At 37.7% G+C, this 19,996-nt stretch overlaps 1 protein-coding gene across 6 annotated transcripts in view; it reads left to right on the top strand.

Moving 5' to 3' along the window:
• Positions 1–1,594: 1,594 nt before the first annotated feature.
• The window catches only part of LOC121294752 (probable phospholipid-transporting ATPase IM), a 44,903-nt gene continuing 26,501 nt past the window's right edge, over positions 1,595–19,996 (top strand). For 3 of the 6 annotated variants that reach the window (XM_041218812.1, XM_041218817.1, XM_041218815.1), the window contains exons 1-2: positions 16,338–16,548; positions 18,876–18,934. In XM_041218812.1, the coding sequence (XP_041074746.1) occupies positions 16,455–16,548; positions 18,876–18,934 (153 nt within the window). In that variant the 5' untranslated portion in view covers positions 16,338–16,454. Of the gene's footprint in view, positions 1,869–3,003; positions 3,093–9,200; positions 9,269–16,337; positions 16,549–18,875; positions 18,935–19,996 lie in introns of those variants that run through there. The other 3 variants (XM_041218813.1, XM_041218816.1, XM_041218814.1) reach the window with 2 other exon arrangements.

Below are 19,996 nucleotides of genomic sequence, written 5' to 3' on the forward strand. Positions count from 1 at the left end.
TTTTTGCAGACCCCTGAAGTAGGTCATATCAGGCTTTCCGTTGGCTGTCTCAAACCATACGTCTTTCATCAACCTTGAACCCTAAATATAATGGGATTTACTAACATTTGCAATGAACACTACAGAACCCAAATCTGCTAATATTTCTGTTTATGACACCTCTTCCATATAAGCCTGTTAATAGCAGGACCAAGTCCTTACTTTACAAGTAGAACTGCACTGATGATTTATGAATTATTATGCTGTTTCTGGTTCAACAAATGGTTTTCAATCTGAAATATTTAGATGTAAGTTGAAATACCAAATATTGATGGAATGATAGGGAATGTGAGTTACTTTTAATTGATTCAAACATAGCTCAACTTAAACTAACGTTCACATGCGTTACTGTTTAGGCAACTGTCAGAACCAAGCGAAAAGGCAATGCAGACTTCATTAAACAAGTAACGTTTCCACTAACAGAGAAAATATATCACTAATAATAGAGGAAGAACTGTTGAAATCAATGTTGATTTCACACACCATAGTCCCATCACTTGCTGCAAGTGTGCACACACTGCAGAAAACAGTTTTTGCAAACGCATATACCATACAGTAAGTACATACTAGAGTAGCCTGAAAAAAGAAACAAGGACCAGGGGTCACAAATGGAGTTTAGAAAAAGGGGCATTCAGAACAGAAAATAGGAGACACTTTTTTACACAGAGAATTGTGAGGGTCTGGAATCAACTCCCCAGTAATGTTGTTGAAGCTGACACCCTGGGATCCTTCAAGAAGCTGCTTGATGAGATTTTGGGATCAATAAGCTACTAACAACCAAACGAGCAAGATGGGCTGAATGGCCTCCTCTCGTTTGTAAACTTTCTTATGTTCTTATGTTCCTATGTTCTTACATAAACGAGAATGCATTAAAATGCTCTTTGGAACGTCTGGCTCTACCATTTAAAAATCTTTCCACACTTTGGATTTGATTATTTTTTAACTAACATGACCTTGGCTTATGGTATTCAATATAGCACAGATCCAAATGCTGTGGGTTAAAGACATGCAAAGTTATTTAGTGACCTAGATCATAACCACAGCTATTGAAAACCTGTGTCTCAGTGGTTAGTTTAAAAGGCCATGGTAGAGCTGGCTCTGGGTAGACTTAACCCAGATCATTGTGGTAATCATTGGAGTTAAGCTGTATGAGGAGTCACATGGTGTTACAGCACCTGCTCAGAAAGTGAATTGTGTCAACTTGAATATTGCTCAAGCAGTAATTTTAATTTGGGGGAATATTATGGATATCTTATTACCAATATGTTTGCTATATGTTATACAGATTAAACATCAAAAAATGAAAATTGAATGGTTTTAACTAACATTTGTGGCAATGTGAAAAACAGTACCAAAAGTTATTGCTGGAACTTGCCAAAAAAAAACAAAACAAAAAAACCGCACCATATTCTGACTCATATGGGAAAGATCGGTGACTATATTAATAAAGTACCCTAGTAATTCAATTATATTAACCGAAAACATATCACGATGTCGAAATAAAGGTTTTATGGGAAGAAAATCGACAAAAAAATGTATTTAGGGATACATATTACGATGTCGAAATAAAGGTTTTATGGGAAGAAAATCGACAAAAAAATGTATTTCACTTCTAAACCAACGATACCAGATGCTTTCTCTTTTGAAATCCACTGTAGATGAACCGGTTGCTTTAAGAAAACAGCAAATTACGACAGAGTGGATGTGGCTTCGGGTAGAGAGGGAGAAACCTTACTTGATGAATTGGATTGTGTTGATATCTGTGCTCCTTGCTACTCCACCTGATTACACGCTGTAGAATGGAGTTTCAATAAGGACAGCTTTTCAAGGTAAGTGATGTTTATGATCGTATATATTCAGTGTATGCCAGCCAGATAACACCTACCAGCGGAACTAAAACCCATGTAGTGGTTTAACTTGGTTGAGTACAACATCTGCAGTTTTGTCTGTGAAACTAAAATGTGTTGTTTTGCTTTGTTTAGAACGATGCAGAGAGGGAATGCCGCGCGTTATTATTTTTTGTTAAGTACATTTGTACATTTTTGAAATTGAATATTTATAAATCCATGCATTTTGGAATATATTCTGTTTGTAACCATTTTTTATCGGTCGTCGCGGGGAGGATTTAGTTTTGTTACAAACCCAAACGAGCTGGTTCTGATGTTCAGAGTAATGCGAAACACGGTTTTATCAAAAATACGTCATTCCATCTAAAACATCTGCATACCAAAGGAAGGCCTTTTGTGTTCAAGCTCACGTTTTGTACTGCAGTGTGAAGGGGCACGCATTCAGGTATTTACAAGTGTGTGTGTGTGTGTGTGTGTCTATATATATATATATATATATATATATATATATATATATATATATATATATATATAATGTATGGGAAACTCCAGACTTAAACAACGCTGGACAAAGTTAAACCGTAAAGACTGAAACAGGTGTTACTATTTTGTTATTGTTTTTTTATTACAGTACAATACACATAAAACATGCAGGCAGAGTGCACAACTAAATATTTCAGTTACACATTGGTATTGCAACAGCAGTTACTGTAATACAGTAATGGAAGTTATGAAATGTACTTCATACTGTTGCAAGAAGTCAGGGAGTGGAGGATAAGCACTTCTTTAAACTGGTAGGACCAATTGAAAACAGGTCTTTACATGCAGTGAGGCCAGTTTCCAAAACTAGTATGTCTGATACACTAATAAGAAGAAATTGCAAGTCCAACGTTTTTGACCTACCAGTACTGGATTGATCCAGATGTTCCATGTTTATTGATTTGGCCCAGTGGTGACCTGAGGAAGAAAGCCAGGGGACTGGTAATTAACAAGCTAGGATTACAATCACAATTAATAACAGTTTGCATTCCACTTGATTGGTGAGTTGCCTACTACTGCATGCTGCCTTCTCGCATCCTGTCAAAGAGCTAACGTATTGAAGCAATTTTCTTTTCAGATGAACTGGAAACAACAGCATAATAAAAACTAATTGGAAGCGTGAGACAACTGGCATGACATCATTCCAAAGTGATATTAATCACTCAGGTAAGGTAATCCAAAAGCACTGCATGGCCATGACAATATATTTGCTTTATAGCTAACAAAATAATTCCACAAATCTTACCTGTTACAGTGAGTGTTAGTCATGGTACGCCTGCCCATCATTCTATATGATACTTACCTTTTAGCTTTATCTTGAGAACTGCTCAGGTAGATGCTAATGATTGATATTAATGTACATATTCTTTACCACAAATTGTTCAGGTTCACGGAATTTAGCTTATGGTGACCAGCGTAAACAGAATTTGTGGTTTTTCTGTGCTGATAAAGAATATGTTTTGGGACCTGTGGCGTGGACAAGAGGTTATTGATCATACCGACCATGTAAATCAGATCACAGGTGTTCGGGGTCCTTTTCAAAATGTATTATGTGTCTTTCACAGGGATACAGTATGTTTGCTACTGTACTTACAAGCACTGAGGAGTCCCTTGAGTAAGTGCCACTGTTTAAAGCCACACTCCCTGGGGTTTTACGTATTGCATTGTTAGATGTTTGATTTTCATGGTACACAAAGGGATATATGTTTATGATCTAGCATCAACCAGTGTTTATACACTATCAATTGAGTAGAACTCTGTCTGGTTCACTTTCCTCCTTTAGCTGAGTTCTTAGATTTGTGGAGCAATTTGGCAGTGCTAATGTGTCACTAAGCAGCCAAGCGGAATCCTCATGGGAACCTGGTTGTTTACTCATTAACTGCAGGATAGAGGGAAGCTGAGTATGGAAGCCAAATGTTGTAAAAGCCTGGATGGATGTGTGGTAAACAGCAAGGCTAGTGTTTTTTGGTTTAAGTTGCAGTATTGTGTTGTTTTTTTTTTTTTGCTGGAGAAAGTTAAGATGATCATGGCAGTACAGCACACATTTTTCTTGAACCGTGCTAGTAGGAGGATACCATTGTAACCCATCCCCATTAAAATGATGATGATCATAAGTCACAAACCGTATATCCTATTAGAAATCATGATCAATAATCTCTAAACCTGCTTTAAATGTCATAATCCAGACTGTTAAATGGCTCATTGTCCAACAGAAATCTATGTTGCTGTTTGATCGGATGAAGGGGAAAGTGGTTGACTTTCCAGCTAGATGAGGCCACAGATCTTGCCAGTGTCATCAGTTTACATGAGCTGTGAGTTTGAAAGTGAGCTGTTGGAAGGTGTTTTGTTTTGTCGCCCTTTACCATCTTGAACAAGAGAGGAGATATATTCAGGAAACTGAAAATGAACTGAAAGAAAATGATATGGACTGGGGTAAGTGCATAGAGATTTGCATGGACGGTGCGCATTCAAGGACAGGGAGTCTTGTAGGATTGGTTGTAACCGTTTGTAAAGGAGCCTCTACTGTACTGGGAGCATTGCAGTATTCACTGGGAAGCACTGGCTGCAAAACAAATGCCAGCCAACATGAAAAGTGTCTTGGACACTGCTGTGAAAATGCTTAACTTTATCAAAGCTCAACCACTGAACTTCATACTGAAGTCCGGTGGCTGTCAAGAGGCAAAGTGCTTGTCCGTATTTTTAAACCCTCTAGTAAAGGCCCTCTAGTTTAAGACGCAGCCCAAATTTCCTGTCCTCAATTTGAGGAAAAAATAAAACATCAAATAAAGATCTATTTACAAAGATACAACCTCAATTATGCATAAAAGAGCTGTTTAATACAAAGGAATACTCAATGTGTTGCAATGAAATGCTACAAATTAATCTATTAGGCTGTGGAAGGACAGCTGAGTGGCAACCTACCCAGACCAGGAAGTTGATACACACACACACACACACACGCACACACAGGTGCTGTGAGTCGAAAGCGCTGGTGCGCGTATTTATTAAAGTAAAAGGTTGAAGCAAAACACTGCTCTCAGAGCAAAACAAACAGTGAAACAAAAACAAATCTCGAACACAAAATGAATTCCCTCCACCAAAAACAAGTACTGTGCTGGTCTGTCCAGCACGAGTAGCAGTTGTTTTATTTTCTTTCTTTTGTTCTACTTTCGTTTTACCCTCTTTGCCTTACGTTCTGCCTCTGAACAACCCTAACCATTCAGCCAAAGCTGCAGGTTTTTATACATGTGACCATTTTCAGATAAGCAGTAAATTAATCTAGAGATGGCCACATTCTGCATCCGTTTTTGTTAGCTGTGTGATCGACAGCCAATCTGTTAATAATTAATTTGCTGCCGACCACGCATTCGCACGAGATGTCTGGCAGAGACGACCTGCTACCATTGCCTATGCCAGACCACATTTACAGTAATACATTAAATGACCCTGTGACAAAGTGCCCGCCCCTGTGTATATTATCAGTTATATGTTGTGTGTTTAATGTTGCCGTATAGTCATTGGTACACGGGATTTAAACGGGTCTGTGTAACACGAGTGTTTAAAATGTATATGTGTATTTAGGCACGAGGTGAGTGGAGAACGGGAGAGAGAGTAGGAGAGTGATAATTTCAATTACAATTGCTATTGCATGCTGGTGGGACCAGCACGATACTTGTGTGTTCAAAACTCACCGTGTTTGTCAGTGTCTGTCCGTGCACCGTTTTGTTAAGTTTAGTCCGTTTTGTTTCTGTTTATTTTGGCTACCAGTGCCCTGTCCTGTTTTTGTATTGTTCCAACTGTTTATTTCCTGTCTGTCTATTAATTCAGTAAATGCTGAGCGAGACCATTCGCTCAGCTCCACCAAACTCCACCTCTGTCTTTGTTTATTTTCCTGCTTCTGGTCTGACGCCACCCACTCTGGCCGTCTTTGTGACAGACCCGTGCTACATAACCCCAATAAATACATACAATAATAACAACAATAAGCCACCATTCTTGTAAATAAATACAATACATTTATCAGCAGGGCTTTGCCCTGCCATATAGGAATATTGGTAAAGCATATTGTATATTGGTAAATGAACATGCCTGTAACAACAACACCTCTGTCCTAGTCATCATCCTCTGAGCTGGAGGAGTCCTCTTTATTACTTGACGTCTTCCAGACAATGACTCTTCAAACTCTCTTTGAAAATGCCTGCCTGCATGTCACGGATGATTCGAGATCGGGAAGTAACGTTTTTGTTAATGTTTTCTCGGGCACTAAGATGAAATTGCATAGCTGGGGATGCATACGAAAAACTGCATGTCATTTTCTCCACTGAAGAAAGTCCCTGAGCTCATTAGTTCTGCTGCCTAGAAGTATTTACTATGCAGGGAACTGATTCAGACCATAATGGTGATGGCAGATGTTGCAGGTGCTTTCATTATGTTTGCTGATAAAAAAATACCAGGGTTTGATTAATGCCCTCCAGGGTCATTTAGAAAAAAGGAAGCTCCAAATCACTCTCACAACTCACACACATTTTCCAGTGGAATAAGTTAACCAAAAAACCCCCCCCAAAAAACACTACAACCGCAACAGAATAAACGTTAGTGGAAATAACTGTTTTTGGTCAGATACGTTGTAAGTTTTGTATCAGTACCTTTGTTTCAGTTGTAGTTCAATTCACAGTTTGAAATCAGTACTTACCCAGATTACAAAATGGGGAAAATAATTAGGCCAAATATTATTATTTTTTTCAATTTTCAAATGGATACAGCATTTGGAATTGGATTTCAAGTGTTCTTGAATTCTCTTTAGGATTAAACCTGGGGAAAGGGGATATTTGTGTCTGTTTAGACTTTGTTTATTATGGCTTGACATATCCTGCCAGAACATTTATTTTTCTGACATGCATTGGTGCTCATGTCTATGAGGTGAATTGAAGGTTATGGTGGAAGCTTAATTTAGGCTGCCTGGGGACATGCTGTTAAATGTATCGTGACCTTTGTTAAACATTCCAGATTTTGCCTTGTGCCTTTTCATTCCCCAAAGGCACTAAAAAAAAAAAAAAACTGTTTCAGTAGGGAAAGTCTCATTCGGGCCTTTTCAGATCAATTTATAAGTGTGTAAATATGTTCAGCTTCAATAAAATATGTGGACTGTATTATCCATTCTTGCCTCTCCTGCTTACAGCTGTTTCCTATGTTCTGAATGCCATTCTGTATTGTGTATCATTGAGCTCTCATGCTGCACAAGAACATACTGCTGTGGTTCATAACCTTTGTAGACAATTGACAGTATTTAAATGATCTAAAAGGATCACTGGATTTAGATTCAATACCTTTAATCTTGCAGGTTGGCGGATTGAATAGCTGAAGTGTTTTTATGAACAAATAATACTGGCACACTAATAGTGATTGCCTTTCTTTAAGTCTTGCATGGCTGGATAATACACCAGTGCTAGTGGAGGACTGATCGCTGCTGAGGTCATGTTGGATGAAAATATGTGGAACATCTATGCATGCTTCTCATAGGCTTATACAGATAAAACATTGCAGCTGATAAGAGCTGTTCAGATATCAAAAACTGAGAAAGTAGTTTTGAAGTAAAAAATACAGTTCCAGCGAGAGTGAAGCTGTGTTGTAAATCTGTTTACCTAAAGGCACAATCCCCGTGTGTAAAATATGTTTAGAAATATAAAGTATGCATTTCATGTCACAGCATTAATTGGTTCACTGTTTGCTGACTTCTGCAGTCTGCCCTGAAGAAATCCCCAGTGGTGTACTTCATCCACCTAGCCCCTTTGGTAAACTGGCTGTATGGAGAGTCAGCTCATGGATGTCATAGATACTAGAATGCTGTTAATATGTTGTTTTGCTTTACTCAGGTAGTTTTAAAACAGTTAGGGGATACATCAGGGTTGCTGTTTTGCAGGGAAAAAAAACAAATAAGGAAAAAAAAAACATCTCAGTGGAGTTAGGGCAGGGCCACATCAGTTGTTGCTTTAATAATATTGGCTATATTTGTTGCTTTGTTGTAAACATAAATCTTACATTTGTTTGAGGGAAAGTATGTTAATGATACAGTAGCTTACAGTGAGAGATGTGGGATACTGTTGACTTGTAGAATCGACGCCGAAGACAGATGACAACAAATTTGGAATAATGTGCCCTCATCTTGCAGGACTTTGTAACTTTGGAATTATTTTATTTTATTCTTTGAGGATTGGAGCCTTTTCAAGTTCTTTTTTTGTTATGTATGCAGGGTCCCTTTGTGCACTGTTTTTCTTTCTCCAAAAAAAACTATAGCTGCTTTTTGCAACATTATATTGAAGCACAGGTGTATGTTGACAATTTGATTATTTGCTAAGTTTTGTACATGTTGAGCTTCTATGTACAATATAATATTTATTTGTGTATTGTTTATTTGTGTTTGTGAAATTCTGCAAGCATTTACTGTTGGTTTTTTTAACTAAATTAATAAAATATTTTTAAAAAGTGCTTAGCATTTCAGAGTAATAAGTAATTGTATATATAATAATAGACCAGTTTTGTGTAATTTTGTGCTGTAAATTATAAGTTAACCACATCTATGTTCATGGGGTGCATTTGCACCCCTTTTGGTCTTCCATATGAAACCTATTTGGGGTATATGGTGGAACTTTTTTTTTCACTTTAAATTTCACTTTAAATGGAGTTGACTTTCTGTACATTTCTGTGCATTTGTGGTCTGTGAAGACCACATGAAACAATGATTAACAGGAAATTAATTTAGAGCACTGGCCCACCAATCTTCAGGTGAAATGAAACACCCACATTGTGTTCGGGAACTGTCTACAGGGACTAAAAAAATCAACTCACGTTTGCAAATGTTGCATTGTTGCAAACGTTGGATTGAATCCACAGATGAAGACACTAGATGAAATGTACGTCTGCTTGACTTGCTTTTATTTTACGGCTCTGTGTTGTTAAGCATTTTAAGAAAAAGCAATCAATCAAACTTTTACGGCAATGCTTAGTTGCGTTCACTGTAGCATTTCAACACTATCTTTTTGCATTTAGGCTACTGTAGGGTGTGTGCTTGAGGCGTCTCTTGTTTGAACATGTGGCCCCTTTCCTGGGGTACTAATACTGTACACAATGGGACCCTATCCTGGACATCTAGGGCACACATCTATTACCTCTGGCTGTCCTCACCTGGCACTTTTTGACATAACCCGTTCCTCCATGTATATATTAAATTCCTTATGACCGCTTTGAATCACTGACTGCTCTGCTGTTTATCTGCAGGCCAACCTTCGGGTCTAATCAGAGGAAACCTGATGCTATGTTGCTTTGTGACAAGAATACCTTCATTGGTAAGTAAAACATTCTAACTTACCTCTTTACATAAAGCGATGCGGTAAGTGCTACTTGCATCTTCACTTCACTGTATCAAAAGGGGGAAAACTATATATTTTTCAATAGGGCAAGAGAGCTGTCAAATGGACTTCCAAAACAAAAATCTTGCATTACAGAGCTGATCTATTCCCTTTGTTTTCTGGAGTTATTTAAATTTTGTGCACAGACCAAGTTCAGCTTGATACAACAGCTGACAGCCGGTATCAATAGCACTAATGCAACAATAAATGCACTAAATGTATATGTTAAAAATGTGCATTTGTATCCATAGACTGAGATAGGTACTTGATAAGACACACTTACATAGTTTCTGTAAAATGTTCTGCATACTGCAGCAGGCTAATACCGTGTGCTTTGCTGTTTGTTTGGATTTAGCACATTATTAAGAAGGTCGTTTCTCCCACCGCCCATCTATAGATGTAGCCAGTGCTTTTTATCAATGGTGAATGCACATGGTGTCAATGGCACTTTGTCATTCAGTAGGCCTGTCTCTCTTTAGTTTACAAGGTGCTCGCAGGGGAAGATAAGATGGATTGAATGTTTACTGCTGCAAAGATCATTGTTCCAGGGAGCTGACTGGCAGGGGTGTGCACAACCCTTCCAAGCACAGACAGTGACACTGTAATGGTAAAGCACTAGTGCTCCCAGTCTCAACACACATGGACCGTATCAATACCAGCTCTGGGTCATTGGAACAGCATTTTCAATTTTTTTATTTCTTGGTAAACCTTTAAGCCAGCACACAGTACTGGGAATGGGGCTGAAGGTGCAACCAGCAGGTATTTCTTTCTTTCTTTCTTTCTTTCTTGTTGTTGCAGTGTCTTGTCAGGCTAGAGCTGTGCTGATAATTTGTGTGAATCGTGGATGCTCCTGTGATATTTAAAAGCGTACTTGCTGCACATAAGTGACCTCTAACAAAGCATTTGCAAAGCAAACCAATTTCACCACTGAAAATAAAGTGGTGAAGGACCTAGAATATTGTATCTTTCAATGAAAATACAATTTTATTATTCTTACTTTACAGCATTTTTTCACACCTGTCTAAAACTTTTGCACAGTACTATATATATATATATATATATATATATATATATATATGTGTGTGTGTGTGTGTGTATGTATATATATATATATATATATATATATATATATACTGTATATAGTAATATCATTACCATAATAGATACATATATATACATATATATACAGTAAATATTACTGTAAGAAAGATGACAGTAATAATGAAAAATTCTCTGCAAACAGTACACATTTCAAGTAATAGATAAAACATTAAAATAAGAATTAAACTGATAGTCGTCCTCAAGATGCCACAGAACTGTTCATTCCACTGAGACTAAACAGGTTTTCACAGTATCGGTAATTGTATTCTTATCATCAGGGAGAATTAAAACTCAGCTGCCATTCTCTTTCAAGCTCCTTTTCCTGCTGCTGTTCTCTCTCCAGTGCTTCTGTGTGTTTTTGTTGTTGGTTTCAGTGCACTTTTCTGGAAATGAGACACAAATCACACTGACAACCTTTGGGTTTTGATTACTTGTTTTCTTTATTAATATACAGACAAGGAGAAGAAATAATATACAAAATAATAACTGTGGAGCAGGATTTAGGCTTTCCTCACAGAAAAGAAAAACACTGAAGAACTACAGTATATCCTAACTAGGATTCATATGTAGCATGCATATACATAAGCCGGTTTATATAAAATATTAATTTATATACTGTATTTACCAACACAAATGGCATTCCTGATATTCTGTAATATATATATTGTTTCATTTTTGGTATTTTCAAGATAATATTGCCATTCAAGAAAATGAAATATTGAACTGAAATTATTGAAGGCTTCTTTTGTAAATGAAATACTGTGTAGTGTTCTTGGAACCTTTCTACATTTTGTTGACTTTTTGTACAACAGTCTAGAATGGATTTATGAATAGCAAACTATAATATTTCTAAAATAACTATGCATTAAAACATTTCCAGTAGCGGCCCAGTATTTTATAGCTTGTAAAAAAAAAAAATGAAACTGGCATGGATTTCATAAACTGCACCAACATAACTGAACACTATACAGTACTGTACGATAAGCTTATTTCCAAAATGGCTCCTGATAGCACTCTTGTGTCCTCTGACTAATGCTATGCGTCTTCCATTTCTTTGCTCTGTGTGTTATTATGTCATTTATTATTTAGAAATGATTTGCCCAACTGTGACATCTCTATTCCAGCCAGCTCTTGTTCCTGCCCAGTTTAACAGATGAGTGAGATTAAGGCACAGAAGCCCAAGGTCACACACTGGACCTTATTCTAATGATCTAACAGGGGCAGGTCCTAGACTGACGGGGTCTGTTACAGCAACTTAGCAGCAAAGGCGAAACATATCTGACTTTATCTTTATTATCACTATTGCTTATAAACGCTAAGTAAAGAGGATTGAAGAAGCCGGACCAAAGCAGCAGAGCGTGTTTACATTTACCGTGACTTTTACAATGCTGGAAATAGATAAACTGGTGTAAACAGAGTAGTAGACCAACATGTGCAGCTACAGTCCTGGTATTATTACAGCAACCTTCCAGATGAGCTGTAACAACAGGTGGAGGTGTACCTTTACTGCTCATGTATCTCAAATGTGAGACTTTTGTAGATCCACTAACATCTAAACTGTAGGTCAGGTTTCAAGCAGTTACCCTCATTGGTTCATGTAAAGAAATGTATTTACATGAGCCAGTGTAGTTGGTACTGTATCTCTAACTTAAATGAAATATCCCATAATAACCAAGAGCCAATACAATAACAGAGAAGGTTAATGGTAGCTGTGCGCTTGCAATAATACAATTACTCTTTTATTAAAAAAAAAAAACAAGTACAAAAAAAAGTATGGGCTATTATATTAATGCCATGAAACATGTTTTACTTCTTTTTGTACTTGTTTCACTCTTTGAGTCTCTTGTAGTATGCATTTAAAGTTTTCTTAACACAGTTATGATTTCTGATCTGATTACCTCTGTGTAAAGCCTACATCAAGGGGCAAAGCATCCTAGCGGTGTCTTAAATCCCAGTAGAAACTGTTCATTAGTTTGGAAGTGCACTTGAACAGTATTTTATTAGACTCGTGGACCATTGTTACAGGTTTAAACCCATGCATTGTGCAAAGTAATGGTTGATACTGAATTAGGCTTTCCCAGCACAACAGTGTACAGATCAGGGATGTAACAAATCAAAGTAGTTTGACAGAGAGCAAACTCAAACGTAAGACTGTTTGAGCTCCAGGTCCACAGGTTTAGGGGCTGGCTGTTCAGGAAGTTAGCTTGTGAAAGTGCTTGTTGAGACTGATTTTCTTCTGATACTGCATTACAAATTAACTAATATAAGAGTTACATTTTATTGAATGTTTGCCTGTTCTATGAATGTTTGTTGTTTGATTTGCTGTGGAACGACACCCATGGGTTTCCAGTCTTTTTTGCTTGATCTTCAAGTAAAGGGTTTTCAGCATGCTTTCTATGCATGGTTCGTTTGTTAGGAGTCACAAAATCCCTATAGTTACAAGAGCAAAAGTTTGACGTAAGACATCCAAAAATAAATAACTGCTGTATAGCTTTCCCCAGACATATGATTAGCTGAAACTGAGAGGTTGTTTTCAAACCTGAGCTCAGGTGTTCATCCCAGTTGTCGATTTGCAAATACATTATTGCACACACCGAAAGAATAAAAATGCAGATAACATTAAATAGACTTTTTTCAATCGTCATTGCTGTCATAACATTACGGAGAGCAAAACAACCAATTTAAAGACCCTGGGGCTTATATGTTTTTGTTAACCCAAAATTGTCAAAGCCAGTATCTCATAAACCATTTCAGATGCCAACATATTATTTTCAGTGTTATGGATAATACCTTGGGGAAAATCTTATGGTACCCCAGTTAGTCCTGTGATTTTCTCAATAAAGTTATATTAGGAGCATGCTCTCATCAAATAGATGAACACGGTGCTGTAAATGCACAGTATAATTGCAAGATGAAAGGGAGCTCCAATGCCATCACCCCTCCACTGCCCTCTGTAGGGCAGCCATCTCCTGGAGGACAGCTACTGTAAACACTGCATGCTGTAGTTGATTTAGTAACAGTGCTTCTGGGAGGTCTATGTGTTTCAGTGCCTCTTCCAAAGTGAAACAAAATAGTGGGCCATGCTTTAGTCAGTAAGTTTTTTTTTTTTTTTTTTTTTTTTAATTATTTAGGAATAACACTATGTAACACAATTTTTGTTCCTGGGTAGTAAGTGTTATTTCCTAATTGCTTATGCCTCAAAAGTATAGAAAATGGCTATTATTCCCCACAAACTTTGCTTTTGTGACCAGGACAGTAATATTTTGAAATTTACCTATTTCCAATGAGAAAACGGGCGAATTTGTGTCTTTTCGTTCACATAAAGTCAGAAAAAAACAACATATGAATCCAAATTAACATGTATTTATACTAAAGTAATACAAAAATGACTACAAAAGATTTAGAAGTGAGTAGTTTTTCCAGATTTACGATTATACTGTAAATCACTTTCACGAATCAGCCCCCAAATGTAGTCTCCCATCATGTTCTCGTTATACTGTCCTTGGTAGCGGCGTATCCTGGTGGAAGCGCTCGCCTTGCTTCTCCGAGTACGCTCCCATGTTCTCCTTGAATTTATCAAGATGAGCATCAAGGATATGGACTTTGAGGGACATCCTACAGCCCATTGTGCCGTAGTTCTTCACCAGAGTCTCAACCAGCTCCACATAGTTGTCGGCCTTGTGATTGCCCAGGAAGCCCCGAACCACTGCGACAAAGCTGTTCCAAGCCGCTTTCTCCTTACTAGTGAGCTTCTTGGGGAACTCATTGCACTCCAGGATCTTCTTTATCTGTGGTCCGACGAAGACACCGGCTTTGACCTTTGCCTCAGACAGCTTAGGGAAGAAGCCTTGAAGGCACTTGAAGGCTGCCAACTCCTTATCTAGAGCTCTGACAAATTGTTTCATAAGGCCCAATTTGATGTGCAGTGGTGGCATCAGCACCTTCCGGGGGTCCACCAGTGGCTCCCACTTAACGTTGTTCCTCCCCACAGAGAACTCTGTCCACTGTCGCCAGTTTCGCCTGTGGTAGTGCACCTTGGTGTCCCTGCTGTCCCAAAGGCAAAGATAGCAGGGAAACTTGGTAAAACCGCCTTGGAGACCCATCAGGAATGCCACCATTGCAGCCTCTTGATGCCATCTCAGAAAAATGCAGATATGTATCCACTTAGGCAGCTGGAACTAAACTGAACTGGTGGGCTTAAGGCCCCTGTATTTATACTACTATTTATATTACTGGAAAGTTCTAGAAAGTTCTAGAAGTTACTCCAAGTTTACTCAGCACTGAATCTATCTGGAATGTTCTGAAAAATAGGTAAATTTCAAAATATCACTGTCCTGGTCACAAAAGCAAAGTTTGTGGGGAATAATAGCCATTTTCTATACTTTTGAGGCATAAGCAATTAGGAAATAACACTTACTACCCAGGAACCAAAAAAAAATAAAAAATCTGTTACACGGTGTAATTTCACTCTATCTTAAAATACTGGTTGTTTAATATTTATAAAATTAGATGAAGAAAATGGTTATGTGAGGCAGTTATCTTCTGATACAGCAGTGTGTGGGAGCTGTTTTCCGAATGGCCATATGGTTTTTGGGTTCCTCTAGAAGGCCCTACAGCAGAGTCAGAAAGTGAACAGAATAAAAGTCCTTGTGCTACCTTTTAGACTTTTCAATCCATGATCAGCTGATAGTGTTGTGCCATTTACTCCCGTTACTAGCTACAGTGGTGCTGTGATTATAGAATAATATTGTACAGCATTCACAGACAATTTGATACAGCTTACCTGTCATGCACTTTCATTTTTTATCTGTCTCAAAGGTGCATTTTTGAGAGAAACGTGATAGAGACCGTTTATATTCATTTCAAACTGTGGTATCTGGTGTTACACTTGGTTAAAGAAAGTTCTCGGTTTGCTTCAGCATGTCTGTGGTCTTTTTCTAGGTCATTTGGTCTCAACAGTGTCTTTGTGGTCAAGTTAGTAGGTTCAATGCTGTCTGCCATACTTGTCTAAAGTGTTGTAATTTAGAAAGATCTAACTACACTTCACCGGAATCTCGTATTTGATTTTGGGGAGCAATATTGTTTATGAGGAACCATTCCTTTGAACCATTGTGTAATCACATAACTCACAGGAGAGATTCCCAGGTTCTCATTACACATTTAGACCCCTGGAGTGGAAACAGACAGATACAACTTATGTCTGTTCAAGAACTCCATCTCCCAGCAGCGTTTGGAACTTCCCGTTATTGTGTCTCTTTAAGTGATATGACTTTGTGGTTCTATGATTCCAAGTAACCAAAAATCCGACCAGCTAAAGGTCCAGTCGTACAACTTGCGTGAGAATACTACTGATAATGTAATTAGTTTAAACGAAGACAGATTGTGATTTAAAAAGTACTTAAAACAGGATAACAAAAGGGTTCCATAATTCTTAGCTGGTAAGGTACACATCAAGAAGTATTTTGCAGACCTTGATGTCTTTTTTATCTGCATTCTGTTCAGTAATCCAAACTACACTATTGTTTGCCACTAGTTGACACAGATTAAAGGTTGAAATTGTTGAGAATGAGAAGCTGGTGAAACAGATTTGCTACAAGTCCGGGTAATAGAATGCTGGTGTCTTCAGCTTTGAAGCTTGATTTATAATAAAGCTATACTTTTTTTTTTACACTGTAGCAGACCGCAGACTCTCTCTGAATTCAAAGCCAAAACTTTTTTTTTTCTTTTGTCGGTGGCTTCATGCAAGTCAGTGTGCAATGAATTGTTTAGCCTTGGGGTGAATACCTGCACTGACTAATCCAACTGAAAGAAGAGCCGGTCTAGAAGCGAGAATAGACACACCTCCACAATTACCCAAGCAGTTGTATAAGCTACCGGTGCTGTTTTTCTTTGTGTGCATAGGGAGCAGCAGTGTATGTTTTCATCTTAGGGGATGCCTCTTGGGAAGCTATATTCACGACAAGATCGTCTTGGCTGCTGGTCTCCTTATTGTTGAACGAGTTTAAACCTTGTTTATATAAGCATGACTGTGCCAAAGGAAACGGCTGAGAAATGTCTACAGATGTTACTGCCATGGAGGGGAGGGTGGACTCTACGCAACGAGGACCCAAGACAAGGTAGATCCTCCGATCACAGCAGAGTGCAGAGGGGAGGTGGGTGGGAGGGCTGCTCAGAGATCTTGCAGTTAGATCCTCCGATCACAGCAGAGTGCAGAGGGAGGTGGGTGCGGGGGCTGCTCAGAGCTCTTGCAGTTTATTATTCTAAAATGGCACAGATTGTTTTCAAGAGTTGTAACTAAATAGCCACAAGTTTAGCTTTTAGCTAACTGAAGTTTAAACATCTTGGCACTTGGCAGCTGCTTGAGGAGGCGAGGCTAAAATATCAAATCATACTGTAGCACTCTGTATTGTTTAGTTGCAGGTTTCATGTTTCTATTTCAGTGAACCTATTCGATTTGGATTTTCATGTTGCAGTGTTCTGAATCGCAGTATTTAAAGATAATATAGTACTATAATTTGAGTTCTTTTTTTATTTATATTATTAGACATTTTAAAACAGTTTGTGTGAATTCGTTCGAGAAGTTGCCCAGCCAAAACTTTGAAAAAAACAAAACAACATATATGTACTATAAAATAGATACATAGATAGGAAACTGGGATAGTTGTACTAAGATGGGCCAGTAGCAGTGCAGACATGCTGCAGTTTGCATTTTTGTTAGGACAGTTTGCAAAGTTCACATTTTGTCGTATGTACTAAGAAAAAATATGTTAATGAAGAGAGCCACAATATTGTAATTTAAATATTCTTTACGTCGTCTTGGCAAGATCTCTAGCTAGAGTTGTGCGATATTTTTTCAAATAAAATAATAGCAGTTGAGTTGTGGTTTGCTGCAGCAGAGCATGCCTGAAGGATAACGTCTATACAAGCAAGGGTGAAAGAATCAAAATAACATAAAAATGAAAGGCAGTTTAATCCCATCAGATTCTATAGTGGGGCCCCATCCTTCACCCCCAAAAAGTTTTTCCTAATCATACAGTAGCCCCTCACTAAACCGGACATGTTTGTCCGACATAAGGAGGTGTCTGGTTTAAAAACAATACAATAAAACCGCACACAAATACATTTACAGTTCTCGATGTATTTTAAATATTAATCATTGCGCTGAAATAACAGTAATGTGTTTTGGGTAGGCTACACATTACATTATGTAAAAATATAAATCTATACAGTAACCCTATACAGTATACAGTACAGTAGTAAAATCAAATGAATACATAACACACTTTTTTTGTACTTCAACGTACTAGTAACACAAAATAAATCATGCTGCTGCATCGTACACATTGCTGTACAATGCAAATAAAAGATTATTTTAAATTGAAATTTAATGATTTTAGTTTTTTTTTTTTATTTATTTGAATTATTATTATTTTTAACTTGGTCTACTTTGTAGTCTAGACAATTAATACACAATAGGTCATTGTCCTATATAGTATCAGGCTATTGCTCCCAACATGCTGGGAAAACCAGAAATGTTATAGAAATTCGTTTTCAAGGCTTGTAAGCACACACTTTAGTGAAAATTATGTACTTGGGTGTTCGTCTCAAAAATTCATTGAGCACAACTGGCAACACACATGAAAAAGTGGACTGGGAAATGCCAGCAATAATGGAGACTGTTTAAAATATGCTTTCAAAAGTTCTTAAGAAATTGATGCAATTGTAAGTGTCACAGTTGCCCGCAGCTTTAGTACATCTCTGTGGCAGAGTGGTTGCAGTATGTAGCTGTGGTGACGTCACGGACCAGGAAAAAGCAACACAAAACAAAGAAGGATGGTATAGGCAAACAGCGCTACTGCGCTCGTATTTTTTATTGAAATGAATAATAAATGTTTGAACACAAAACAAAAGGGCATGTTGGCCATGCAAACAAACAAACGGAACTAAACCGCTATCGTGCTGGTTTTGAGTCAGCACATATAGCAATTGTTTACTCTGAATTAGTTTTATCTCCTCGCTCCTCACTCCTCGAACACTTTCCTTCTAATGAGCTTGGAGTGGGTCTTTTAAATTTGTGGCTGAGCCTTAATTACCTATTAAACAATGAACATATTAAGGCTCCAGACACATTCACACAAGCTTTACAGGGATGGAGATTCAATCCCATCCACACTAGCTACACTTTATGAGACCGGCTTTTTCGGCGGTCTCAAACAGTAAACAATGATGGACGGCTGTCGTCCGTCCACAAAAAATATAATCATAATCATAATAATAATAAATAATAATAATAATACATTTGAAAAATAGTGCACAATATATACATAGGGACGGGGCTATTTATTTTTAAATGCAGAATTACTCAGATTTAACAAATGCTCTTCCTGCTTTAATTAATGCTGTTTTGTGACTAACCCACCTCCTTCCTCACTTTCATTTTCAGAGGAGGAGCGGCATGTGAAAGCCAATGACCGGGACTACAATGGAAGGTTTCCATATGCAGTAAGTGGGAATTTATCCTTTTCATCACCATTATATCAATTACTTAATAAAAAAGCAATGCTTTTGCTTCATAGTGTGAGGCTGTGCTAAAGAAATGGTAGCTGCAGTAAGCTTGTGGCTATATACTTTGCTGCAGCTAAACTTAAAAAAAAAAAAAAAAAAGTTTCAAAGAGACAAGGTAAGAATTGGAAACCATGACTAACACGTGGCTAAGGTAATAATGTAATGGTAATGTTTTTAACCCATAAAACTGTGTTGTAGCCACAGTGGAGAAGGCCCCAAGGTTCTAACTAGGCTGCTAATTTTGCAGGGGCAGGGCCAACTCTTCTTGTTAGTCCATATGAAATCATCTCACTGGGGTGGAATCTGTTGAGTCATGGCATCTGGGGATTGAATAGATGTTAATGAGCCAAGCGGCTGTACAGAGAAGACAAATCACACCCATTCACTTTCTAAGACACAGGATAAAAATACAACCAGCTGCCAACCTCTAAAAACCTAAAACTCTGTTATAACTTTTGTTCTAATTAAGCTGTCATGCTTTTTCAAACCATGTATTATTCTGATTAAGCTAGTGTGCTTTCCAGACCCTGTGTGATTCTAAAGATGTGACTTTTCATACCCTGTATTGATTTCATATGAAGGGAACCTGCCACAGTTTGTTTATGACACATGGGCTTACACTTCACACTGTAAAAATGTAGCCAATCCTTTTGTGCAAATGCATTACATGTTCTGTTCCCAGTTTTGTCCTATCAAAACAGGAAGTAACTGTAAACAGCTTTCAATTCTCAGCACTATTCTTGTATCTGTATATTCATTAGAAAATAATCCAATAACTTTTTGAAGATGTTATCAAAAGTTATTATTCACATTATTTGGATGATCTTTTGCACACACAAGTAAGCAAAGCATTCACCTTGAATAATTGTTTTGTTATAATGATTTCAAAATACACTTGCCAAACTGGACTCATTCAACATTCAATATCGAAACTGTTTGTTCTTCTGTGCTATTTGTGAAAATGACCTTCAAATACCCACACTGGAAAATACAAAACCC

The sequence above is a fragment of the Polyodon spathula genome, chromosome 19 (assembly GCF_017654505.1).
Source record: "Polyodon spathula isolate WHYD16114869_AA chromosome 19, ASM1765450v1, whole genome shotgun sequence".
NCBI classification, from domain to species: domain Eukaryota; kingdom Metazoa; phylum Chordata; class Actinopteri; order Acipenseriformes; family Polyodontidae; genus Polyodon; species Polyodon spathula.